Source organism: Pseudophryne corroboree, chromosome 4, assembly GCF_028390025.1.
Source record: "Pseudophryne corroboree isolate aPseCor3 chromosome 4, aPseCor3.hap2, whole genome shotgun sequence".
NCBI lineage: Eukaryota > Metazoa > Chordata > Amphibia > Anura > Myobatrachidae > Pseudophryne > Pseudophryne corroboree.
In genome coordinates this window covers 875439200-875463755 of record NC_086447.1, presented here as the reverse complement: position 1 = coordinate 875463755, position 24556 = coordinate 875439200, and the positions used below count along the sequence as shown (strand labels likewise).

The window sequence follows — 24556 nt, the reverse complement described above, 5'->3', positions numbered from 1 at the left end:
AGTCTGATAGGAGGGGCATAGAGGGGAGGAGCCAGCACACACTAATTATTTCTTAAAGTGCCAGACTCCAATGGACCCGATCTATACCCCAAGGTATTAAAGTACATTCCCCAGTATCCACTAGAACGTTAGAGAAAAGTGTTTTCATAGGTTCTGATATAAAAGTGACATCAACAAGCTGACGTTACTGGCTGGGTCCATGTGTATGAACTCAGCATTCCACAGAGACCATTTCTGATCTGCAAGTCTGCAAAGGTCTCAAGAGTACAAGAACATAACGGTCACATCAGAGTCCACTTTCAAAAGCAAAAGGATCCCACTTTTCTGCCAGGTTTAGACTTACTTCAGGCTTACATTAATCATGACAGTGTCTATTACATGTGTCATTCTGTAGGGCAGATGTACTAAGCCTTGGATAGAGATAAAGTGGAGAGAGCTAAACTACTAACCAATCAGCTCTTGTCCTTTTTGAAACATCACCTGTAACATGGCAGTTAGGAGCTGGTTGGCTGGTACTTTATCTCTCTCCAAGGCTCAGTACATCTGTCCCGGTGTGAAAAGCTTTTCTTTAGAAGAACGTCAACATGAAGGCACGATACGCATCCTATTAACAGAATATGATGAAACCTAAAGACATCTAGCTATAATCTGGTGCAAGCCTCAATTCTTACATGGAGAGAACAGTGATAGTGAGCCCATCAGCCAAGGAATGTGCCCCATCTTCATCACTTTATCTCATTTTAATAATCTAAAACTACTGCAGGATTTCCAGTGCAGCTAAACACTAGGTACCTGTATGTCGCGCTTAATAAGGTACTCACCTGCTCCAGGTAGTGCAGAGATAAATTGATGTACTTGGCCTCAGTTAGCAACTGTCCTCCGACTCCAGTCTTCGCAACCCGCTCAGATCCGGCCAAATCAACCAGATGCAGCTTGGAGCGCCGGACGGTGGCTGATCCGGGCTCTTTGCTGGAAATGTGAATGGTGAAGATGCAATGGGAACGGGTGGACGCTTGATTCATCGGAGTCTTAACAGGTGGATAAAAAACACAAACGTTGCATCACACTGCAGAGAACATTATAATACATCCGCAATGAGAACGACCAATATAATTTTCCTTTAAAGAACAATGTCATACAGTAACTTCAGTCATGTTTTAAGGATTTCCCTCTAGCAATTCAATTACTTGCATTCAGCTGTCAATTAAAAGGTCATTAATGATACATTATGCTCATACATATGTACTTGAAAAGTATTTAACAATGCCTAAAAATAAAGTACGTGGCATGGACTTTTACACATGAATAAAGCGTTATTCTGTGTCAGCTGTAGGAATCGTCCTGAAAGTGACTGTTGTCTTTTCAGAGGGATTGTGAGGTATGTGTAACTGCACATTATGCAAGATGTCTTGGTAGTTACAATTATTATGTTTAATTCTAAGATCATTTAAAATATCATTTAATCCTGCAATATTTATTCACCTGCGAAAACTGTTACAATGTCCCTTTCTTATGGAATTAACCTGTCTCTTATGGTCAGTGGTCCTATAATACTCAAATTTGCCCACTTGGGGGACCGTTTGGCGAAGCTTATCTTGCATGTTTTCACATTGACCAAGCTCCACAAACAATCACACATGTACAGGAAATGCAGAGTGGTATGCTTTTTAGATGCATCTCCACTTGGTATTGATTAGAGATGAGCGGGTTCGGTTTCTCTGAAACCGAACCCGCACGAACTTCATGTTTTTTTCACGGGTCCGAGCAGACTCGGATCCTCCCGCCTTGCTCGGTTAACCCGAGCGCGCCCCGAACGTCATCATGACGCTGTCGGATTCTCGCGAGACTCGGATTCTATATAAGGAGCCGCGCGTCGCCGCCATTTTCACACGTGCATTGAGATTGATAGGGAGAGGACGTGGCTGGCGTCCTCTCCATTAGAAATTAGATTAGAAGAGAGAGAGAGATTGTGCAGAGTCAGACAGAGTTTACCACAGTGACCAGTGCAGTTGTTGTTAGTTAACTTTTATTTATTTTAATATAATATATCCGTTCTCTGCTATATCCGTTCTCTGCCTGAAAAAAAACGATACACAGCAGCAGCCAGTCACACAGTGTGACTCAGTCTGTGTGCACTCAGCTCAGCCCAGTGTGCTGCACATCAATGTATAAAAGGCAAAGCTTATAATAATTGTGGGGGAGACTGGGGAGCACTGCAGGTTGTTATAGCAGGAGCCCCCAGGAGTACATAATATTATATTAATTTAAAATTAAACAGTGCACACTTTTGCTGCAGGAGTGCCACTGCCAGTGTGACTAGTGGTGACCAGTGCCTGACCACCAGTATAGTAGTATATTGTTGTATGTATTGTATACTATCTCTTTATCAACCAGTCTATATTAGCAGCAGACACAGTACAGTGCGGTAGTTCACGCCTGTGGCTACCTCTGTGTCGGCAGTCGGAACTCGGCAGGCAGTCCGTCCATCCATAATTGTATTACAATATATACCACCTAACCGTGGTATTTTTTTTTCTTTCTTTATACCGTCGTCATAGTGTCATACTAGTTGTTACGAGTATACTACTATCTCTTTATCAACCAGTGTACAGTGCGGTAGTTCACGGCTGTGGCTACCTCTGTGTCGGCAGTCGGCAGGCAGTCCGTCCATCCATAATTGTATTATTATTATAATATATACCACCTAACCGTGGTTTTTTTTTCATTCTTTATACCGTCGTCATAGTGTCATACTAGTTGTTACGAGTATACTACTATCTCTTTATCAACCAGTGTACAGTGCGGTAGTTCACGGCTGTGGCTACCTCTGTGTCGGCAGTCGGCAGGCAGTCCGTCCATCCATAATTGTATTATTATTATAATATATACCACCTAACCGTGGTTTTTTTTTCATTCTTTATACCGTCGTCATAGTGTCATACTAGTTGTTACGAGTATACTACTATCTCTTTATCAACCAGTGTACAGTGCGGTAGTTCACGGCTGTGGCTACCTCTGTGTCGGCAGTCGGCAGGCAGTCCGTCCATCCATAATTGTATTATTATTATAATATATACCACCTAACCGTGGTTTTTTTTTCATTCTTTATACCGTCGTCATAGTGTCATACTAGTTGTTACGAGTATACTACTATCTCTTTATCAACCAGTGTACAGTGCGGTAGTTCACGGCTGTGGCTACCTCTGTGTCGGCAGTCGGCAGGCAGTCCGTCCATCCATAATTGTATTATTATTATAATATATACCACCTAACCGTGGTTTTTTTTTCATTCTTTATACCGTCGTCATAGTGTCATACTAGTTGTTACGAGTATACTACTATCTCTTTATCAACCAGTGTACAGTGCGGTAGTTCACGGCTGTGGCTACCTCTGTGTCGGCAGTCGGCAGGCAGTCCGTCCATCCATAATTGTATTATTATTATAATATATACCACCTAACTGTGGTATTTTTTTTTCTTTCTTTATACCGTCGTCATAGTGTCATACTAGTTGTTACGAGTATACTACTATCTCTTTATCAACCAGTGTACAGTGCGGTAGTTCACGGCTGTGGCTACCTCTGTGTCGGCAGTCGGCAGGCAGTCCGTCCATCCATAATTGTATTATTATTATAATATATACCACCTAACCGTGGTTTTTTTTTCATTCTTTATACCGTCGTCATAGTGTCATACTAGTTGTTACGAGTATACTACTATCTCTTTATCAACCAGTGTACAGTGCGGTAGTTCACGGCTGTGGCTACCTCTGTGTCGGCAGTCGGCAGGCAGTCCGTCCATCCATAATTGTATTATTATTATAATATATACCACCTAACCGTGGTTTTTTTTTCATTCTTTATACCGTCGTCATAGTGTCATACTAGTTGTTACGAGTATACTACTATCTCTTTATCAACCAGTGTACAGTGCGGTAGTTCACGGCTGTGGCTACCTCTGTGTCGGCAGTCGGCAGGCAGTCCGTCCATCCATAATTGTATTATTATTATAATATATACCACCTAACCGTGGTTTTTTTTTCATTCTTTATACCGTCGTCATAGTGTCATACTAGTTGTTACGAGTATACTACTATCTCTTTATCAACCAGTGTACAGTGCGGTAGTTCACGGCTGTGGCTACCTCTGTGTCGGCAGTCGGCAGGCAGTCCGTCCATCCATAATTGTATTATTATTATAATATATACCACCTAACCGTGGTTTTTTTATACCACCTAACCGTGGCAGTCCGTCCATAATTGTATACTAGTATCCAATCCATCCATCTCCATTGTTTACCTGAGGTGCCTTTTAGTTCTGCCTATAAAATATGGAGAACAAAAAAGTTGAGGTTCCAAAATTAGGGAAAGATCAAGATCCACTTCCACCTCGTGCTGAAGCTGCTGCCACTAGTCATGGCCGAGACGATGAAATGCCAGCAACGTCGTCTGCCAAGGCCGATGCCCAATGTCATAGTACAGAGCATGTCAAATCCAAAACACCAAATATCAGAAAAAAAAGGACTCCAAAACCTAAAATAAAATTGTCGGAGGAGAAGCGTAAACTTGCCAATATGCCATTTACCACACGGAGTGGCAAGGAACGGCTGAGGCCCTGGCCTATGTTCATGGCTAGTGGTTCAGCTTCACATGAGGATGGAAGCACTCAGCCTCTCGCTAGAAAACTGAAAAGACTCAAGCTGGCAAAAGCACCGCAAAGAACTGTGCGTTCTTTGAAATCCCAAATCCACAAGGAGAGTCCAATTGTGTCGTTTGCGATGCCTGACCTTCCCAACACTGGACGTGAAGAGCATGCGCCTTCCACTATTTGCATGCCCCCTGCAAGTGCTGGAAGGAGCACCCGCAGTCCAGTTCCTGATAGTCAGATTGAAGATGTCAGTGTTGAAGTACACCAGGATGAGGAGGATATGGGTGTTGCTGGCGCTGGGGAGGAAATTGACCAGGAGGATTCTGATGGTGAGGTGGTTTGTTTAAGTCAGGCACCCGGGGAGACACCTGTTGTCCGTGGGAGGAATATGGCCGTTGACATGCCAGGTGAAAATACCAAAAAAATCAGCTCTTCGGTGTGGAGGTATTTCACCAGAAATGCGGACAACAGGTGTCAAGCCGTGTGTTCCCTTTGTCAAGCTGTAATAAGTAGGGGTAAGGACGTTAACCACCTCGGAACATCCTCCCTTATACGTCACCTGCAGCGCATTCATAATAAGTCAGTGACAAGTTCAAAAACTTTGGGTGACAGCGGAAGCAGTCCACTGACCAGTAAATCCCTTCCTCTTGTAACCAAGCTCACGCAAACCACCCCACCAACTCCCTCAGTGTCAATTTCCTCCTTCCCCGGGAATGCCAATAGTCCTGCAGGCCATGTCACTGGCAAGTCTGACGAGTCCTCTCCTGCCTGGGATTCCTCCGATGCATCCTTGCGTGTAACGCCTACTGCTGCTGGCGCTGCTGTTGTTGCCGCTGGGAGTCGATGGTCATCCCAGAGGGGAAGTCGTAAGCCCACTTGTACTACTTCCAGTAAGCAATTGACTGTTCAACAGTCCTTTGCGAGGAAGATGAAATATCACAGCAGTCATCCTACTGCAAAGCGGATAACTGAGTCCTTGACAACTATGTTGGTGTTAGACGTGCGTCCGGTATCCGCCGTTAGTTCACAGGGAACTAGACAATTTATTGAGGCAGTGTGCCCCCGTTACCAAATACCATCTAGGTTCCACTTCTCTAGGCAGGCGATACCGAGAATGTACACGGACGTCAGAAAAAGACTCACCAGTGTCCTAAAAAATGCAGTTGTACCCAATGTCCACTTAACCACGGACATGTGGACAAGTGGAGCAGGGCAGGGTCAGGACTATATGACTGTGACAGCCCACTGGGTAGATGTATGGACTCCCGCCGCAAGAACAGCAGCGGCGGCACCAGTAGCAGCATCTCGCAAACGCCAACTCTTTCCTAGGCAGGCTACGCTTTGTATCACCGCTTTCCAGAATACGCACACAGCTGAAAACCTCTTACGGCAACTGAGGAAGATCATCGCGGAATGGCTTACCCCAATTGGACTCTCCTGTGGATTTGTGGCATCGGACAACGCCAGCAATATTGTGTGTGCATTAAATATGGGCAAATTCCAGCACGTCCCATGTTTTGCACATACCTTGAATTTGGTGGTGCAGAATTTTTTAAAAAACGACAGGGGCGTGCAAGAGATGCTGTCGGTGGCCAGAAAAATTGCGGGACACTTTCGGCGTACAGGCACCACGTACAGAAGACTGGAGCACCACCAAAAACTACTGAACCTGCCCTGCCATCATCTGAAGCAAGAAGTGGTAACGAGGTGGAATTCAACCCTCTATATGCTTCAGAGGTTGGAGGAGCAGCAAAAGGCCATTCAAGCCTATACAATTGAGCACGATATAGGAGATGGAATGCACCTGTCTCAAGTGCAGTGGAGAATGATTTCAACGTTGTGCAAGGTTCTGATGCCCTTTGAACTTGCCACACGTGAAGTCAGTTCAGACACTGCCAGCCTGAGTCAGGTCATTCCCCTCATCAGGCTTTTGCAGAAGAAGCTGGAGGCATTGAAGAAGGAGCTAACACGGAGCGATTCCGCTAGGCATGTGGGACTTGTGGATGCAGCCCTTAATTCGCTTAACAAGGATTCACGGGTGGTCAATCTGTTGAAATCAGAGCACTACATTTTGGCCACCGTGCTCGATCCTAGATTTAAAGCCTACCTTGGATCTCTCTTTCCGGCAGACACAGGTCTGCTGGGGTTGAAAGACCTGCTGGTGACAAAATTGTCAAGTCAAGCGGAACGCGACCTGTCAACATCTCCTCCTTCACATTCTCCCGCAACTGGGGGTGCGAGGAAAAGGCTCAGAATTCCGAGCCCACCCGCTGGCGGTGATGCAGGGCAGTCTGGAGCGACTGCTGATGCTGACATCTGGTCCGGACTGAAGGACCTGACAACGATTACGGACATGTCGTCTACTGTCACTGCATATGATTCTCTCAACATTGATAGAATGGTGGAGGATTATATGAGTGACCGCATCCAAGTAGGCACGTCACACAGTCCGTACTTATACTGGCAGGAAAAAGAGGCAATTTGGAGGCCCTTGCACAAACTGGCTTTATTCTACCTAAGTTGCCCTCCCACAAGTGTGTACTCCGAAAGAGTGTTTAGTGCCGCCGCTCACCTTGTCAGCAATCGGCGTACGAGGTTACATCCAGAAAATGTGGAGAAGATGATGTTCATTAAAATGAATTATAATCAATTCCTCCGCGGAGACATTGACCAGCAGCAATTGCCTCCACAAAGTACACAGGGAGCTGAGATGGTGGATTCCAGTGGGGACGAATTGATAATCTGTGAGGAGGGGGATGTACACGGTGATATATCGGAGGGTGAAGATGAGGTGGACATCTTGCCTCTGTAGAGCCAGTTTGTGCAAGGAGAGATTAATTGCTTCTTTTTTGGGGGGGGTCCAAACCAACCCGTCATATCAGTCACAGTCGTGTGGCAGACCCTGTCACTGAAATGATGGGTTGGTTAAAGTGTGCATGTCCTGTTTTGTTTATACAACATAAGGGTGGGTGGGAGGGCCCAAGGATAATTCCATCTTGCACCTCTTTTTTCTTTTCTTTTTCTTTGCATCATGTGCTGATTGGGGAGGGTTTTTTGGAAGGGACATCCTGCGTGACACTGCAGTGCCACTCCTAGATGGGCCCGGTGTTTGTGTCGGCCACTAGGGTCGCTAATCTTACTCACACAGCTACCTCATTGCGCCTCTTTTTTTCTTTGCGTCATGTGCTGTTTGGGGAGGGTTTTTTGGAAGGGACATCCTGCGTGACACTGCAGTGCCACTCCTAGATGTGCCCGGTGTTTGTGTCGGCCACTAGGGTCGCTAATCTTACTCACACAGTCAGCTACCTCATTGCGCCTCTTTTTTTCTTTGCGTCATGTGCTGTTTGGGGAGGGTTTTTTGGAAGGGCCATCCTGCGTGACACTGCAGTGCCACTCCTAGATGGGCCCGGTGTTTGTGTCGGCCACTAGGGTCGCTTATCTTTCTCACACAGTCAGCTACCTCATTGCGCCTCTTTTTTTCTTTGCGTCATGTGCTGTTTGGGGAGGGTTTTTTGGAAGGGACATCCTGCGTGACACTGCAGTGCCACTCCTAGATGGGCCCGGTGTTTGTGTCGGCCACTAGGGTCGCTAATCTTACTCACACAGCTACCTCATTGCGCCTCTTTTTTTCTTTGCGTCATGTGCTGTTTGGGGAGGGTTTTTTGGAAGGGACATCCTGCGTGACACTGCAGTGCCACTCCTAGATGGGCCCGGTGTTTGTGTCGGCCACTAGGGTCGCTTATCTTACTCACACAGCGACCTCGGTGCAAATTTTAGGACTAAAAATAATATTGTGAGGTGTGATGTGTTCAGAATAGGCTGAAAATGAGTGTAAATTATGTTTTTTGAGGTTAATAATACTTTGGGATCAAAATTACCCCCAAATTCTATGATTTAAGCTGTTTTTTAGGGTTTTTTGAAAAAAACACCCGAATCCAAAACACACCCGAATCCGACAAAAAAAATTCGGTGAGGTTTTGCCAAAACGCGGTCGAACCCAAAACACGGCCGCGGAACCGAACCCAAAACCAAAACACAAAACCCGAAAAATTTCCGGCGCTCATCTCTAGTATTGATAAGGCGTAACTGGCTGTAATGGGGCTTTGTCACAGAGACAGTATTCAATGACGGTGTGACACAACTGTGGGCTATGGTAAGGTGGGCAGAAGGGTAAAGTACATTTGATTCCAGTAACATATTTTGCACAAAGAAGAAAGAAGAGGAGTAAAATGAAGAGGAGGAAAGAGGAGGAAGAAGAGGAAGAGTAGAAAAGAGGAAGAAGGAGGAAGAGGAAGAAAGAGAAAAAGGAACAGAAATAGAAAAAGGAATAAAGACTAAGAGGAAATTGGAAGTGGAGGAAACAGTAAAGGAAGAGGAGGAAAGAGGAAAAATTAAGAGGAGAAAAGAGAATAGAGGAGGAGAAAAGAAGAGAAAGAAAGAGGAAGCTGAAAAAGAGACCAAAATGAGAAAGAGGAAAGAGGATGTGAAAGAGGAGAAAAGTGAAGTAAGAGTAAGATGTAGAAAAGGAGAAATAAGAGGATGAGGAAGAGGAAGTGGATAAAGGAGGAGGGGGAAAGAGAAAGATGAGAAAGAAGAAAGAGGGAGAGGAAAGAGAAGGAAGAGGAAAAATAAGATTTTACTTACCGATAAATCTATTTCTCGTAGTCCGTAGTGGATGCTGGGGACTCCGTCAGGACCATGGGGATTAGCGGCTCCGCAGGAGACAGGGCACAAAAATAAAGCTTTAGGATCAGGTGGTGTGCACTGGCTCCTCCCCCTATGACCCTCCTCCAAGCCTCAGTTAGGATACTGTGCCCGGACGAGCGTACACAATAAGGAAGGATTTTGAATCCCGGGTAAGACTCATACCAGCCACACCAATCACACCGTACAACTTGTGATCTGAACCCAGTTAACAGTATGACAAACGTAGGAGCCTCTGAACAGACGGCTCACAACAATAACAACCCGATTTTTTTGTAACAATAACTATGTACAAGTATTGCAGACAATCCGCACTTGGGATGGGCGCCCAGCATCCACTACGGACTACGAGAAATAGATTTATCGGTAAGTAAAATCTTATTTTCTCTGACGTCCTAGTGGATGCTGGGGACTCCGTCAGGACCATGGGGATTATACCAAAGCTCCCAAACGGGCGGGAGAGTGCGGATGACTCTGCAGCACCGAATGAGAGAACTCCAGGTCCTCTTTAGCCAGGGTATCAAATTTGTAAAATTTTACAAACGTGTTCTCCCCCGACCACGTAGCTGCTCGGCAGAGTTGCAATGCCGAGACCCCTCGGGCAGCCGCCCAGGATGAGCCCACCTTCCTTGTGGAATGGGCCTTGACAGATTTAGGCTGTGGCAGGCCTGCCACAGAATGTGCAAGTTGAATTGTGCTACAAATCCAACGAGCAATCGTCTGCTTAGAAGCAGGAGCACCCAGCTTGTTGGGTGCATATAGTATAAACAGCGAGTCAGATTTTCTGACTCCAGCCGTCCTTGAAATATATATTCTCAATGCCCGGACAACGTCCAGCAACTTGGAATCCTCCAAATCGCTAGTAGCCGCAGGCACCACAATAGGCTGGTTCAGATGAAACGCTGACACCACCTTAGGCAGAAAATGAGGACGCGTCCGCAGTTCTGCCCTGTCCGAATGGAAAATCAGATATGGGCTTTTATACGATAAAGCCGCCAATTCTGATACTCTCCTGGCTGAAGCCAGGGCCAGTAGCATGGTTACTTTCCACGTAAGATATTTCAAATCCACCGATTTGAGTGGCTCAAACCAATGGGATTTGAGAAAATCCAAAACTACATTAAGGTCCCACGGAGCCACAGGGGGCACCACCGGGGGCTGTATATGTAGTACTCCTTTAACAAAAGTCTGGACTTCAGGAACTGAAGCCAATTCTTTCTGGAAGAAAATCGACAGGGCCGAAATTTGAACCTTAATGGACCCCAATTTGAGGCCCATAGACAATCCTGTTTGTAGGAAATGCAGGAATCGACCCAGTTGAAATTCCTCCGTGGGGACCTTCCTGGCCTCACACCACGCAACATATTTTCTCCAAATGCGGTGATAATGTTGTGCAGTCACCTCCTTCCTGGCTTTAACCAGTGTAGGAATGAGCTCTTCCGGAATGCCTTTTTCCCTTAGAATTCGGCGTTCAACCGCCACGCCGTCAAACGCAGCCGCGGTAAGTCTTGGAATAGACACGGTCCCTGCTGAATCAGGTCCCACCTTAGAGGTAGAGGCCACGGATTTTCCGTGAGCATCTCCTGAAGTTCCGGGTACCAAGTTCTTCTTGGCCAATCCGGAGCCACGAGTATCGTTCTTACTCCCCTTTGCCGTATAATTCTCAGTACTTTGGGTATGAGAGGCAGAGGAGGAAACACATACACTGACTGGAACACCCACGGTGTTACCAGAGCGTCCACAGCTATTGCCTGAGGGTCTCTTGACCTGGCGCAATACCTGTCCAGTTTTTTGTTGAGGCGAGACGCCATCATATCCACCTTTGGTTTTTCCCAACGGTTCACAATCATGTGGAAGACTTCTGGATGAAGTCCCCACTCTCCCGGGTGTAGATCGTGTCTGCTGAGGAAGTCTGCTTCCCAGTTGTCCACTCCCGGAATGAACACTGCTGACAGTGCTATCACATGATCTTCCGTCCAGCGAAGAATCCTTGCAGCTTCTTTTATTGCTCTCCTGCTTCTTGTGCCGCCCTGTCTGTTTACGTGGGCGAATGCCGTGATGTTGTCCGACTGGATCAACACCGGCTGACCCTGAAGCAGGGGTTTTGCCAGGCTTAGAGCATTGTAAATCGCTCTTAGCTCCAGTATATTTATGTGAAGAGACATCTCCAGGCTTGACCATACTCCCTGGAAGTTTCTTCCCTGTGTGACCGCTCCCCAGCCTCTCAGACTGGCATCCGTGGTCACCAGGACCCAGTCCTGTATGCCGAATCTGCGGCCTTCTAACAGATGAGTACTCTGCAACCACCACAGAAGAGACACCCTTGTCCGTGGCGATAAGGTTATCCGCTGATGCATCTGCAGATGCGATCCGGACCATTTGTCCAGCAGATCCCACTGAAAAGTTCGTGCGTGGAATCTGCCGAATGGGATTGCTTCGTAAGAAGCCACCATCTTTCCCAGGACTCTTGTGCATTGATGCACAGACACTTTTCCTGGTTTTAGGAGGTTCCTGACAAGTTCGGATAACTCCTTGGCTTTCTCCTCCGGAAGAAACACCTTTTTCTGAACCGTGTCCAGAATCATTCCCAGGAACAGCAGACGTGTTGTCGGGGTCAACTGAGATTTTGGAAAATTCAGAATCCACCCGTGTTGTTGCAGCACTACTTGGGTTAGTGCTACTCCGTCCTCCAGCTGTTCTCTGGACCTTGCCCTTATCAGGAGATCGTCCAAGTAAGGGATAATTAATACGCCTCTTCTTCGCAGAAGAATCATCATTTCGGCCATTACCTTGGTAAAGACCCGAGGTGCCGTGGACAATCCAAACGGCAGCGTCTGAAACTGATAATGACAGTTTTGCACCACGAACCTGAGGTACCCTTGATGTGAAGGGCAAATTGGGACATGCAGGTAAGCATCTTTTATGTCCAGGGACACCATAAAGTCCCCTTCTTCCAGATTCGCTATCACTGCTCTGAGTGATTCCATCTTGAACTTGAATTTTTGTATGTACAGGTTCAAAGATTTCAGATTTAGAATAGGTCTTACCGAGCCGTCCGGCTTCGGTACCACAAATAGCGTGGAGTAATACCCCTTTCCCTGTTGTAGGAGGGGTACCTTGACTATCACCTGCTGAGAAAACAGCTTGTGAATGGCTTCCAATACCGTCGCCCTGTCTGAGGGAGACGTTGGCAAAGCAGACTTTAGGAACCGGCGAGGGGGAGACTTCTCGAATTCCAACCTGTAACCCTGAGATACTACCTGCAGGATCCAGGGGTCCACCTGTGAGCAAGCCCACTGCGCGCTGAAATTCTTGAGTCGACCCCCCACCGTTTCTGAGTCCGCTTGTAAAGCCCCAGCGTCATGCTGAGGGCTTTGCAGAACCCGCGGAGGGCTTCTGTTCCTGGGAAGGAGCTGCTTGCTGCCCTCTCTTACCCTTTCCTCTGCCTCGGGGCAGATATGACTGTCCTTTTGCCCGCTTGTTCTTATAGGACCGAAAGGACTGCGGCTGAAAAGACGGTGTCTTTTTCTGTTGGGAGGGGGTCTGAGGTAAAAAGGTGGATTTCCCGGCCGTTGCCGTGGCCACCAGATCCGATAGACCGACGCCAAATAATTCCTCCCCTTTATACGGCAATACTTCCATATGCCGTTTGGAATCCGCATCACCTGACCACTGTCGTGTCCATAAACTTCTTCTGGCAGATATGGACATCGCACTTACTCTCGATGCCAGAGTGCAAATATCCCTCTGAGCATCTCGCATATAAAGAAAAGCATCCTTTAATTGCTCTAAAGTCTGTAAAATACTGTCCCTATCCAGGGTATCAATATTTTCAGTCAGGGAATCCGACCAGACCACCCCAGCACTGCACATCCAGGCTGAGGCGATGGCTGGTCGCAGTATAACACCAGTATGTGTGTATATACTTTTTAGGGTAGTTTCCAGCCTCCTATCAGCTGGATCCTTGAGGGCGGCCGTATCAGGAGACGGTAACGCCACTTGTTTTGATAAGCTTGTGAGCGCCTTATCCACCTTAGGGGGTGTTTCCCAGCGCGCCCTAACCTCTGGCGGGAAAGGGTATAATGCCAATAACTTTTTTGAAATTAGCCCTTTTCTATCTGGGTTAACCCACGCTTCATCACATACATCATTCAATTCCTCTGATTCAGGAAAAACTACAGGTAGTTTTTTCACCCCCCACATAATACCCCTTTTTGTGGTACTTGTAGTATCAGAGATATGCAAAGCCTCCTTCATTGCCGTGATCATATAACGTGTGGCCCTACTGGAAAATACGTTTGTTTCTTCACCGTCGACACTAGATTCAGTGTCCGTGTCTGGGTCTGTATCGACCGACTGAGGTAAAGGGCGTTTTACAGCCCCTGACGGTGTCTGAGACGCCTGGGCAGGTACTAACTGGTTTGACGGCCGTCTCATGTCGTCAACTGATTTTTGTAATGTGCTGACATTATCACGTAATTCCATAAACAAAGCCATCCATTCCGGTGTCGACTCCCTAGGGGGTGACATCACCATTACCGGCAATTGCTCTGCCTCCACACCAACATCGTCCTCATACATGTCGACACACACGTACCGACACACAGCAGACACACAGGGAATGCTCTATTGAAGACAGGACCCCACTAGCCCTTTGGGGAGACAGAGGGAGAGTTTGCCAGCACACACCCAAGCGCTATAATATATATGGGAACAACCCTATATAAGTGTTGTATCCTTATAGCAGCTTAAATATAGTAATATCGCCAAAAAAAGTGCCCCCCCTCTCTGTTTTACCCTGTTTCTGTAGTGCAGTGCAGGGGAGAGTCCTGGGAGCCTTCCTCACAGCGGAGCTGAGCAGGAAAATGGCGCTGTGTGCTGAGGAGAATAAGCCCCGCCCCCTATTTCGGCGGGCTCTTCTCCGGAGTTTGTGAGATCTGGCAGGGGTTAAATACATCCATATAGCCTCAAGGGCTATATGTGATGTATTTTTAGCCATAAAAAGGTATTATACATTGCTGCCCAGGGCGCCCCCCCAGCGCCCTGCACCCTCCGTGACCGCTGTGTGAAGTGTGCTGACAACAATGGCGCACAGCTGCAGTGCTGTGCGCTACCTCAGGAAGACTGAAAAGTCTTCTGCCGCCTGCTTCTGGACCTCTTCCATCTTCGGCATCTGCAAGGGGGGTCGGCGGCGCGGCTCCGGGACGAACCCCAGGGTGAGACCTGTGTTCCGACTCCCTCTGGAGCTAATGGTGTCCAGTAGCCTAAGAAGCCAATCTATCCTGCACGCAGGTGAGTTCACTTCTCTCCCCTAAGTCCCTCGATGCAGTGAGCCTGTTGCCAGCAGGACTCACTGAAAATAAAAAACCTAAAAACTTTTTCTAAGCAGCTCTTTAGGAGAGCCACCTAGATTGCACCCTGCTCGGACGGGCACAAAAACCTAACTGAGGCTTGGAGGAGGGTCATAGGGGGAGGAGCCAGTGCACACCACCTGATCCTAAAGCTTTATTTTTGTGCCCTGTCTCCTGCGGAGCCGCTAATCCCCATGGTCCTGACGGAGTCCCCAGCATCCACTAGGACGTCAGAGAAAGTAAGATTACAGGAAAGAGGAGAAGGCATAGGTAGAGGAGGAAGAATAGGAAAGAGGAAGCAGGAGGAATAAGAAAAGGAGGAAGGAGGAGGATGAAAAGAACAGAGAAAGAAGAAGAAAAAGGAAAGAGGTAGATTAGAAAGAGGAGGAGAGAGTAAGAGGAAGGATGAGGAAAGAGGAGGAAAGAGGAGGAATGAGGAAGGATGAGGAAAGAGGAAGAGAACGAAAGTGGAAGAGGAGGTGGAAGAGAAGGAAAGAAGAGATAGAGGAGTAGGAAGACAGAAGCTCGCTGATCTTTGTTTGCAGCCCCAGAGAGCTGCGTACAAACATCAGCAAGCCTGGGTCTGTAAGGGGGGCAAGATGAGGTGCTTTTGCTGGAGTTTCTACACCGATGCAATTGCAACTTGCCCATCTCGCTGCTAATTGAAATGACCCCTTAATTTATATGCAAAATATGCACTGTGCTCAGCAACCAGTGCAATTATCTGATTGGTCGCTGTAGTTTAGTGCAAATTGTGTACCTCAATGCAATACCACTAAATAAGCCCTACAGAGACATCTGATAAACCTTTGACACAATAGGAAATACTTTACTATCATTTATTATTAAAAGACAATATTGCTAAACATATGGAGCCAGTGGTCGGAGTTTGGGAAACATTTATAGCAATACAGCACTGTCTGGTAAATATTTATAGAAAGACGGAGCTCCCTTGTAAACTGTTATAGACAGGAGGGGATAGAAATCTGTAGGAAGACTACACCAGCTGGAGAGATCCCAACTGCATTCTGTGCAATGTACTGTACAGTAGTAACCAAGATCATTTACTACAGAGATCTTCTGTCACCCGACACAACAAAACATGATGTAATTAGCTGACAATTAGGAAGAGGCCCAGTATACAGATGAAAGATAACAGTTTACTCTGAGCACTGACGGTAGATGCATCATCCTATAATGGAAATGGGTATTAGGAGCCATATTTGTACTTATTCTAGTGACAATATGATGGTGTGCTGGACCCAGGCCCATCAGTATACAGACAATGGTGATGCTGGACATTTGTGAGACTGTAATTTAGGCTGAGAGGATGGCACTTTGTAAATATGTAGGCAGACATTTTATTTGGTAAGATTAACAGACAGATAGAGCATTGCATGCTGGGTATTCTAGTTCTGCCGTAGTTCCGAGTTTCCTAGCTCTGGTACATAGCATTCAACATGATCCAGTCTAGCAGAAAGGATGGAAGATGTGGGGATAACGCTATTGGTTTATATACTTGTGATTTCAGGGGCTCTCCATAATGTGTATAGCTAAAACCAGATTAACATTGGACCAGATGTGACTACAGCCCGAAGCTCCACATAAAGTGATGACTGGCCACATGGTCTGCCGTAAACCATACAAATTACAATTGTTTTTCTATTAACCTCACAAAATGATGCAACATTTCTACTTTTACTTATTAGGGAGACATTGGAGCGGATAGTGTAGAGGGTGTGTATGCCCCCAGGGCAAAACCACAAAACACTGGCCACAGCTCCTCTGATTCTCTATGCTTGAACACAGGTGACTTAGGGGGTAATTCAGATCTGATCGCTGGGCTGTGTTTTTTGCTGCCCTGCGATCAGATAGTCACCGCCTACAGGGGGAGTGTATTTTCGATGTGCAAGTGTGCGATCGCCTGTGTAGCAGAGCTGTACAAACTGATCTTGTGCAGTCTCTGCGCAGCCCAGGACTTACTCAGCCGCTGCGATCACTTCAGGCTGTTCAGGACCGGATTTGACGTCAAACACCTGCCTTGCAAGAGCATGGACACGCCTACGTTTTTCCAGACACTCCCTGAAAACGGTCAGTTGCCACCCACAAATGCCCTCTTCCTGTCAATCTCCTTGCGAACGCCTTCGCACAAACCCGTCGCTGACCGGCGATCCCCTTTGCAGCCATCCATCGCGCCTGCGCATTGCGGTGCATACGCAGTTTGGATCTGATCGCCTGCTGCGCGAAAACGCACAGCAGCGATCAGATCTGAATTACACCATTAGGTAGTACCTCAGTCAAATTGATTTAACCATATGGACTCAAGCATGGATATCTTTAAGATCTGGATTGTAATGGTGGAGTTTGCACTTGGCTCTTATTTTCAGCCCCAGGCCTATGTGGGGCTAAAAATCCAGCTATGTGTATAGCACAGTATCTGCCGTTATTTATTCTGTATGTACTATGGGGGTCATTCCGAGTTGATCGCCCGTAGCAACTTTTGCTGCCCGTGCGATCAACTTGACGCCGCCTATTGGGGAGTGTATTTTAGCATAGCAGGGCTGCGATCGCTTGTGCAGCCCTGCTATGCTAAAAAAGTTTCATGCAAAACAAGACCAGGGTCAGACTTACTTACCCTGTGCGACGGATCCAGCGACGACAGTCACGGGATTGACCTCAGACATCCGCCCTCAAAACGCCTGGACACGCTGGCGTTTGGATCTCCACGCCCCAGAAAACGCTGAGTAGACGCCCCGGAACGCCACCCCCGCTGTCAACCTACTTGCGATCGCGCTAGCGATCACTTTCTTCTCTCTTCTGGTAGTTGCCCGGGGACGGTTGTCGCTGGGCAACGGCGTGCGTGCGCATTGCGGGCACTGCACATGTGCAGTTCTGACCCGTTCGCACTGCAACAAAGAACCGCTGCGTGCGAACGGGTCGGAATGACCCCCTATGCATTTATTCTGTATAGCATGCTCTTTTCTATGAGCTGTAACAATTCTCACATAAAATAGGTGTGCGGCATTTATAGAAATCTACTGATGGATCAGACGTACTGACCACCTACTAAACTCTGCTATGTCCCAATGATTTCTTCTTATTGACCTGACACTGTTACGCAAAATGTGCAGTATAAATTGTGTACATTTTCAATGGCGCATGCACACAAATAGAATGTACCCATATCCTACAATTGCTCTTCCTTACAGCTGACGGGACAGCGGATGAAGGGGTACTGGATATAAATATAGGACAAGTACAGCAAAAGTGTGTTCACACAAATACAGCACGTGAGACATGCAGAATCACGTACAGTATATACTAGTGTTCCCGTTAGGCTGTCACAGCCCGCTTTTCAGTCTGGAGACGGCACCTTGCCCCCTTCTGTACTGTTAGATATAAGATTCCCGGCCTCTGACTCCTGACGGGGCTTAGAAACAGTGGACTGAAAGCCAGGCAAATGAAGCTTATAACACTGACGTACAAGTTCTTTGTCTTGTGCCTGGAATTTTGACTGGAATTCGGTGTAAATAAAATTCAAACTTTATTTTCTAGAGTAGCCTAATGGCCCCCATACATCTACAATTTATTGGGGCAATGCCCTGATACCCTGTTGCCGGTCGGGGAACTGGAATTATTAAACATATTTAACATGTTTTATTTTTTCGATTCCACAACGGACCGTAACTCTTAAGGCCCCCATACATTACCCACCGCAATGCCCTGATTCCCCGACCAGCCAGCACCGCTGACCTGATCTGCCGATCAGTGCTCCGGCGGGGAATCAGGGGAAATAAAACCTGATAAGAATGCCCAATTCCCCAATGCTGACTGAAAACAGTCAGGATCAGGAGATCGGGATGTTTAATATTTCCAGCCCCCCAACCTAACTGTCAGGGAATCAGGGCATTGCTCCAATATATATCAGATGTATAATTGACATATAACAAAATTTTATCTGAAAAACATAAACAGAAAAAGTTTAGCTATTAAAATATAATACTATACTATTAAATATAATACTAGAACTGTATATTTTGTAGATGCGTTGCCTCTAATATGTGCCCCCCTCAGTGAATAGCACCCTGCCGAAAAATATCCTACAGTGAACACTGTGGGGTATATTTATAAGGACTTGGGCTGTAAAATCTGATACTTCTGAGCGTCTTTACGCCCAATATTTAAAAGGGCAATGCTTTTACTAGCTGTATCTTGCTAGTAAAAGCATTGCCCTTTTAAAAATCGGGCATAACTCACGCTCAAAAGTGTTGGGTTTTACAACCCGACTCTTCGTAAATAAACCCCTATGTACGCCTGTTAGAAGGACTGACCATTGCACCTGCTACACAGCAAGTGCAGATACTCACTGATGTTGATAACTTTGCGTAATCCGGGCAGGCACAAATTCTACTGACGTAGCTAGATGTATTGCATGATGTGTACAGTGCTGCATGTAGGCAGGAATACAATATACTATTTTATTGGAGTCAACACCCATTCTGTAACCAACGCTTTACCAATTATTTCATGTCTAATTCCTATAATTTTTCTTCAGTCTTAAGGAGCTTCAGACAAGATTTATTATCCCTCTCTGGGGTATATGCAATTCACGGCGAATCGCGGCAAATTATCGCCGTTTTTTAATTCGACACAATTCGACAGGTGAATTCCGGCAGGTGGCTGCCGGAATTCACCATATTCAATGAAAAACGGATTCGACATTCCCGCGGGCGAAAAACGGCCGATTTGCCGGATTTTGCCGCAAATTAAAAAAACGGGTAAAAACGGGAAAAACCCGGAAAAAAATGGCGTGGGGTCCCCCCTCCAAAGCATAACCAGCCTCGGGCTCTTCGAGCTGGTCCTGGTTCTAAAAATGCGACATTGACATGGGATCCCCCGTATTTTTAAAACCAGCACCGGGCTCTGCGCCTGATGCTGGTGCAAAAAATACGGGGGACAAAAAGAGTAGGGGTCCCCCCGTATTTTATACACCAGCATCGGGCTCCACTAGCTGGACAGATAATGCCACAGCCGGGGGTCACTTTTATACAGCGCCCTGCGGCCGTGGCATTAAATATCCAACTAGTCACCCCAGGCCGGGGTACCCTTGGGGAGTGGGGACCTCTTCAATCAAGGGGTCCCCCCCCCAGCCACCCAAGGGCCAGGGGTGAAGCCCGAGGCTGTCCCCCCCATCCAAAGGCTGCGGATGGGAGGCTGATAGCCTTGAGTAAAATGACAGAATATTGTTTTTTCCAGTAGTACTACAAGTCCCAGCAAGCCTCCCCCGCAAGCTGGTACTTGGAGAACCACAAGTACCAGCATGCGGGAGAAAAACGGGCCCGCTGGTACCTGTAGTACTACTGGAAAAAAAATACCCAAATAAAAACAGGACACACACACCGTGACAAGTACAACTTTATTACACACTGCCAACACACACACTTACCTATGTTGACACGCCGACTGCCACAGTCTCCGACGATCCGAGGGTACCTAAATTATACTCACCTTCCAGCGTCCAGAGATAAATCCACGTCCAGAGTATAATCCACGTACTTGTTAAAAAAACAAACCGCATACCCGACCATGCCGGACTGAAAGGGGTCCCATATTGACACATGAGACCCCTTTCCCCGAATGTGCCGGGACCCCACGTGACTCCTGTCACTGAGGTCCCTTCAGCCAATCAGGAAGTGCTACTACGTGGCGCTCACCTGATTGGCTGTGCGCTGTCTGTGCTGTGACAGCGCATCGCACAGCTCTCTCCATTATTTCAATGGTGGGAACTTTGCCGTCAGCGGGGGGGTTACCCGCGGTCAGCCGCTGACCGGCGGGTGACCCCACCGCTAACCGCAAGGTTCCCACCATTGAATATAATGGAGAGGCTTTGCGATGCGCTGTCTGAGCTCAGACGCGCAGAGCCAATCAGCAGAGTGCAAGGACGTTGCACTCGCTGATTGGCTGAAGAGACCTTTCAGTGACAGCTGTCACGTAGAGGTCTCTGCATTCGGGGAAAGGGGTCTCATGTGTCAACATGGGACCCCTTTCAGTCCGCTGGCACGGGTTTTTGCGTTTTGTTATTTTGCCAAGTACCTGGATAATACTCTGGACGTGGATTTATCTCTGGACGCTGGAAGGTGAGTATAATTTTTTAACAGGTACCCTCGGATCGTCGGAGACTGTGGCAGTCGGCGTGTCAACATAGGTAAGTATGTGTGTGTCGGCAGTATGTAATAAAGTTGTACTTGTCACGGTGTGTGTGTCCTGTTTTTATTTGGGTATTTTTTTTCCAGTAGTACTACAGGTACCAGCGGGCCCGTTTTTCTCCCGCATGCTGGTACTTGTGGTTTTCCAAGTACCAGCTTGCGGGGGAGGCTTGCTGGGACTTGTAGTACTACTGGAAAAAACAATATTCTGACATTTTTCTCAAGACTATCAGCCTCCCATCCGCAGCCCTTGGATGGGGGGGGACAGCCTCGGGCTTCACCCCTGGCCCTTGGGTGGCTGGGGGGGGGACCCCTTGATTGAAGGGGTCCCCACTCCCCCAGGGTACCCCGGCCAGGAGTGACTAGTTGGATATTTAATGCCACGGCCGCAGGGCACTGTATAAAAGTGACCCCCGGCTGTGGCATTATCTGTCCAGCTAGTGGAGCCCGATGCTGGTGTAAAAAATACGGGGGACCCCTACTCTTTTTGTCCCCCGTATTTTTTGCACCAGCACCAGGCTCTGCCCGGTGCTGGTTTTAAAAATACGGAGGATCCCCTGTCAAATTTTTCCCCGCATTTTTAGAACCAGGACCAGCTCGAAGAGCCCGAGGCTGGTTATGCTTTGGAGGGGGGACCCCACGCCATTTTTTTCCTTGATTTTACCGTTCCAGCTATAAAAAAAAAAAAAAAAAAATCTTTTTAAAAATATATAAATAATACTTGTGCAACCAAAAAAGACAAACCAAGTACCTAATCCCTTCTAATATAAATAGATATGCTATTCCCAAAAAAAAAACACCAAAAAAAACATGTTTTAATTTTTTTTATTGGTTTCACCCTCCAAAGTGTGGCGGATTGAAAATGACGAATTTGCTGTCTAAAAGCACTGTTGTCGAATTTCCAAACTTGAATTGAATACACTTTGGTCGAATTGCAGCACTTGTATCATTGCAGAAAAGTCGAATTTGACAAAAGTCGAATTTCAAAAAGTCGAATTTTGAAAGTCCGTTTTTTTGACGGAAAGCACTGAATTGCATTGACGATTTTTTTTTTTTGGGCGAAAAAATCCCGAAATTCGACAATTTCGGGAATTCGACCGCAATTGCATATACCCCTCTATCTCCTGCTAGTCCATGTGTAACCAATTTAGAAGTTAGCGAACAGTATATGGGTCCAGATCATTTACAGTACCTCCAAGAGTATAAAAAGGACTAAGAGAACCGCTTGCAGCGCCAATAAGCATATTTTGTGACCAATCACAGATTAGAGGTATAATTCCAGGTGATTCCACTACACAAAAAGACAGTAAGGAATAATATGTTGGCTACAGGCCTATAAATCTCACTTCAAAAATGAATTAACATTGAAAATCTTAGGATTTGACTGAAAGATAGTGGAATGGATAAAGGGTTGGCTAAAGTACAGGAGACAGAACAATGTAGCCAATGGTGTAAGCTCAGATAAAGGACTGGTAACCAACAGCTGCAACAGGGATTCAGACAGTAAAAGAACTGGCGTCTGTTACAGATAAAATATAAAAAAAAAGAAAGAAAATAAATTCACTAACAGGAAGACTAGAGGGACCTGAAGGTTCTTTCTGTGAAATAATTCAGTCAGGAGAAGACTGCATATGCCATTATGTGATGAGGGGACTGGAGGCAGCAGGAAGCCAGACTGTGAGGTATATAGTGGAAGGAACAGGGTTCCCAGCAGCACAGAGTATATCAGAAGAAGAGTGATGTGTCAGCGAGGACACAGCTGTATGTGACAACAGCAGTATTATAATGCAAGGAGAGGAATGGATACAACAGGAAGCCACAGACTGAGAGTTATATAGTGGGAGGAACAGGGTTCCCAGCAGCACAGAGTATATCAGAAGATGAGTGATGTATCAGTGAGGACAGGGATGCATGTGACAACAGCAGTATTATAATGCAAGGAGAGGAATGGATACAACAGGAAGCCACAGACTGAGAGTTATATAGTGGGAGGAACAGGGTTCCCAGCAGCACAGAGTATATCAGGAGTTGAGTAATGTGTCAGCGAGGACACAGCTGCATGTGACAACAGCAGTATTATAATGCAAGGAGAGGAATGGATACAACAGGAAGCCACAGACTGAGAGTTATATAGTGGGAGGAACAGGGTTCCCAGCAGCACAGAGTATATCAGAAGAAGAGTGATGTGCCAGTGAGGACACAGCTGCATGTGACAACAGCAGTATTATAATGTAAGGAGAGGAATGGATACAACAGGAAGCCACAGACTGTGAGTTATATAGTGGGTGGAACAGGGTTCCCAGCAGCACAGAGTATATCAGGAGTTGAGTGATGTATCAGTGAGGACAGGACTGCATGTGACAGAGGCAGTGACATGTTGTGAGGAGGGGAGTGGAGGCGGCAGGAAGTCACAGACTGTGAGTTATATAGTGGGAGGAACAGGGTTCCCAGCAGCACAGAGCATATCAGGAGATGAGTGATGTATCAGTGAGGACAGGGATGCATGTGACACGATGCGAGGAGGGGACTGGAGGCGGCAGGAAGTCACAGACTTAGAGGTATATAGTGGGAGGAGCAGGGCTCCCAGCAGCACAGACTATATCAGAAGAAGAGTGATGCGTCAGCGAGGACACAGCTGCATGTGACAACAGCAGTATTATAATGTAAGGAGAGGAATGGATACAACAGGAAGCAACAGACTGTGAGTTATATAGTGGGAGGAACATGGTTCCCAGCAGCACAGAGCATATCAGGAGATGAGTGATGTATCAGTGAGGACAGGCATGCATGTGACCGGGGCAGTGACATGATGCGAGGTGGGGACTGGAGGCGGCAAGAAGTCACAGACTGAGAGGTATATAATAAGAATTTACTTACCGATAATTCTATTTCTCGGAGTCCGTAGTGGATGCTGGGGATCCTGAAAGGACCATGGGGAATAGCGGCTCCGCAGGAGACAGGGCACAAAAAGTAAAGCTTTAGGATCAGGTGGTGTGCACTGGCTCCTCCCCCTATGACCCTCCTCCAAGCCAGTTAGGTACTGTGCCCGGACGAGCGTACACAATAAGGGAGGAATTTTGAATCCCGGGTAAGACTCATACCAGCCACACCAATCACACCGTACAACTTGTGATCTAAACCCAGTTAACAGTATGATAACAGCGGAGCCTCTGAAAAGATGGCTCACAACAATAATAACCCGATTTTTGTAACTATGTACAAGTATTGCAGATAATCCGCACTTGGGATGGGCGCCCAGCATCCACTACGGACTCCGAGAAATAGAATTATCGGTAAGTAAATTCTTATTTTCTCTATCGTCCTAGTGGATGCTGGGGTTCCTGAAAGGACCATGGGGATTATACCAAAGCTCCCAAACGGGCGGGAGAGTGCGGATGACTCTGCAGCACCGAATGAGAGAACTCCAGGTCCTCTTTTGCCAGGATATCAAATTTGTAGAATTTTACAAACGTGTTCTCCCCTGACCACGTAGCTGCTCGGCAGAGTTGTAATGCCGAGACCTCTCGGGCAGCCGCCCAAGATGAGCCCACCTTCCTTGTGGAATGGGCCTTAACCGATTTAGACTGTGGCAGGCCTGCCTCAGAATGTGCAAGTTGAATTGTGTTACAAATCCAACGAGCAATCGACT

The 24556-nt window shown here is 46.9% G+C and overlaps 1 protein-coding gene across 4 annotated transcripts in view; it reads right to left on the bottom strand.

Moving 5' to 3' along the window:
- KIF6 (kinesin family member 6) overlaps positions 1-24556 on the bottom strand; it is an 873149-nt gene that overhangs the window by 639093 nt on the left and 209500 nt on the right. For all 4 annotated transcript variants that reach the window (XM_063918838.1, XM_063918839.1, XM_063918840.1 and 1 more), the window contains exon 7: positions 822-1028. In XM_063918838.1, the coding sequence (XP_063774908.1) occupies positions 822-1028 (207 nt within the window). The remainder of the gene's footprint in view (positions 1-821; positions 1029-24556) is intronic.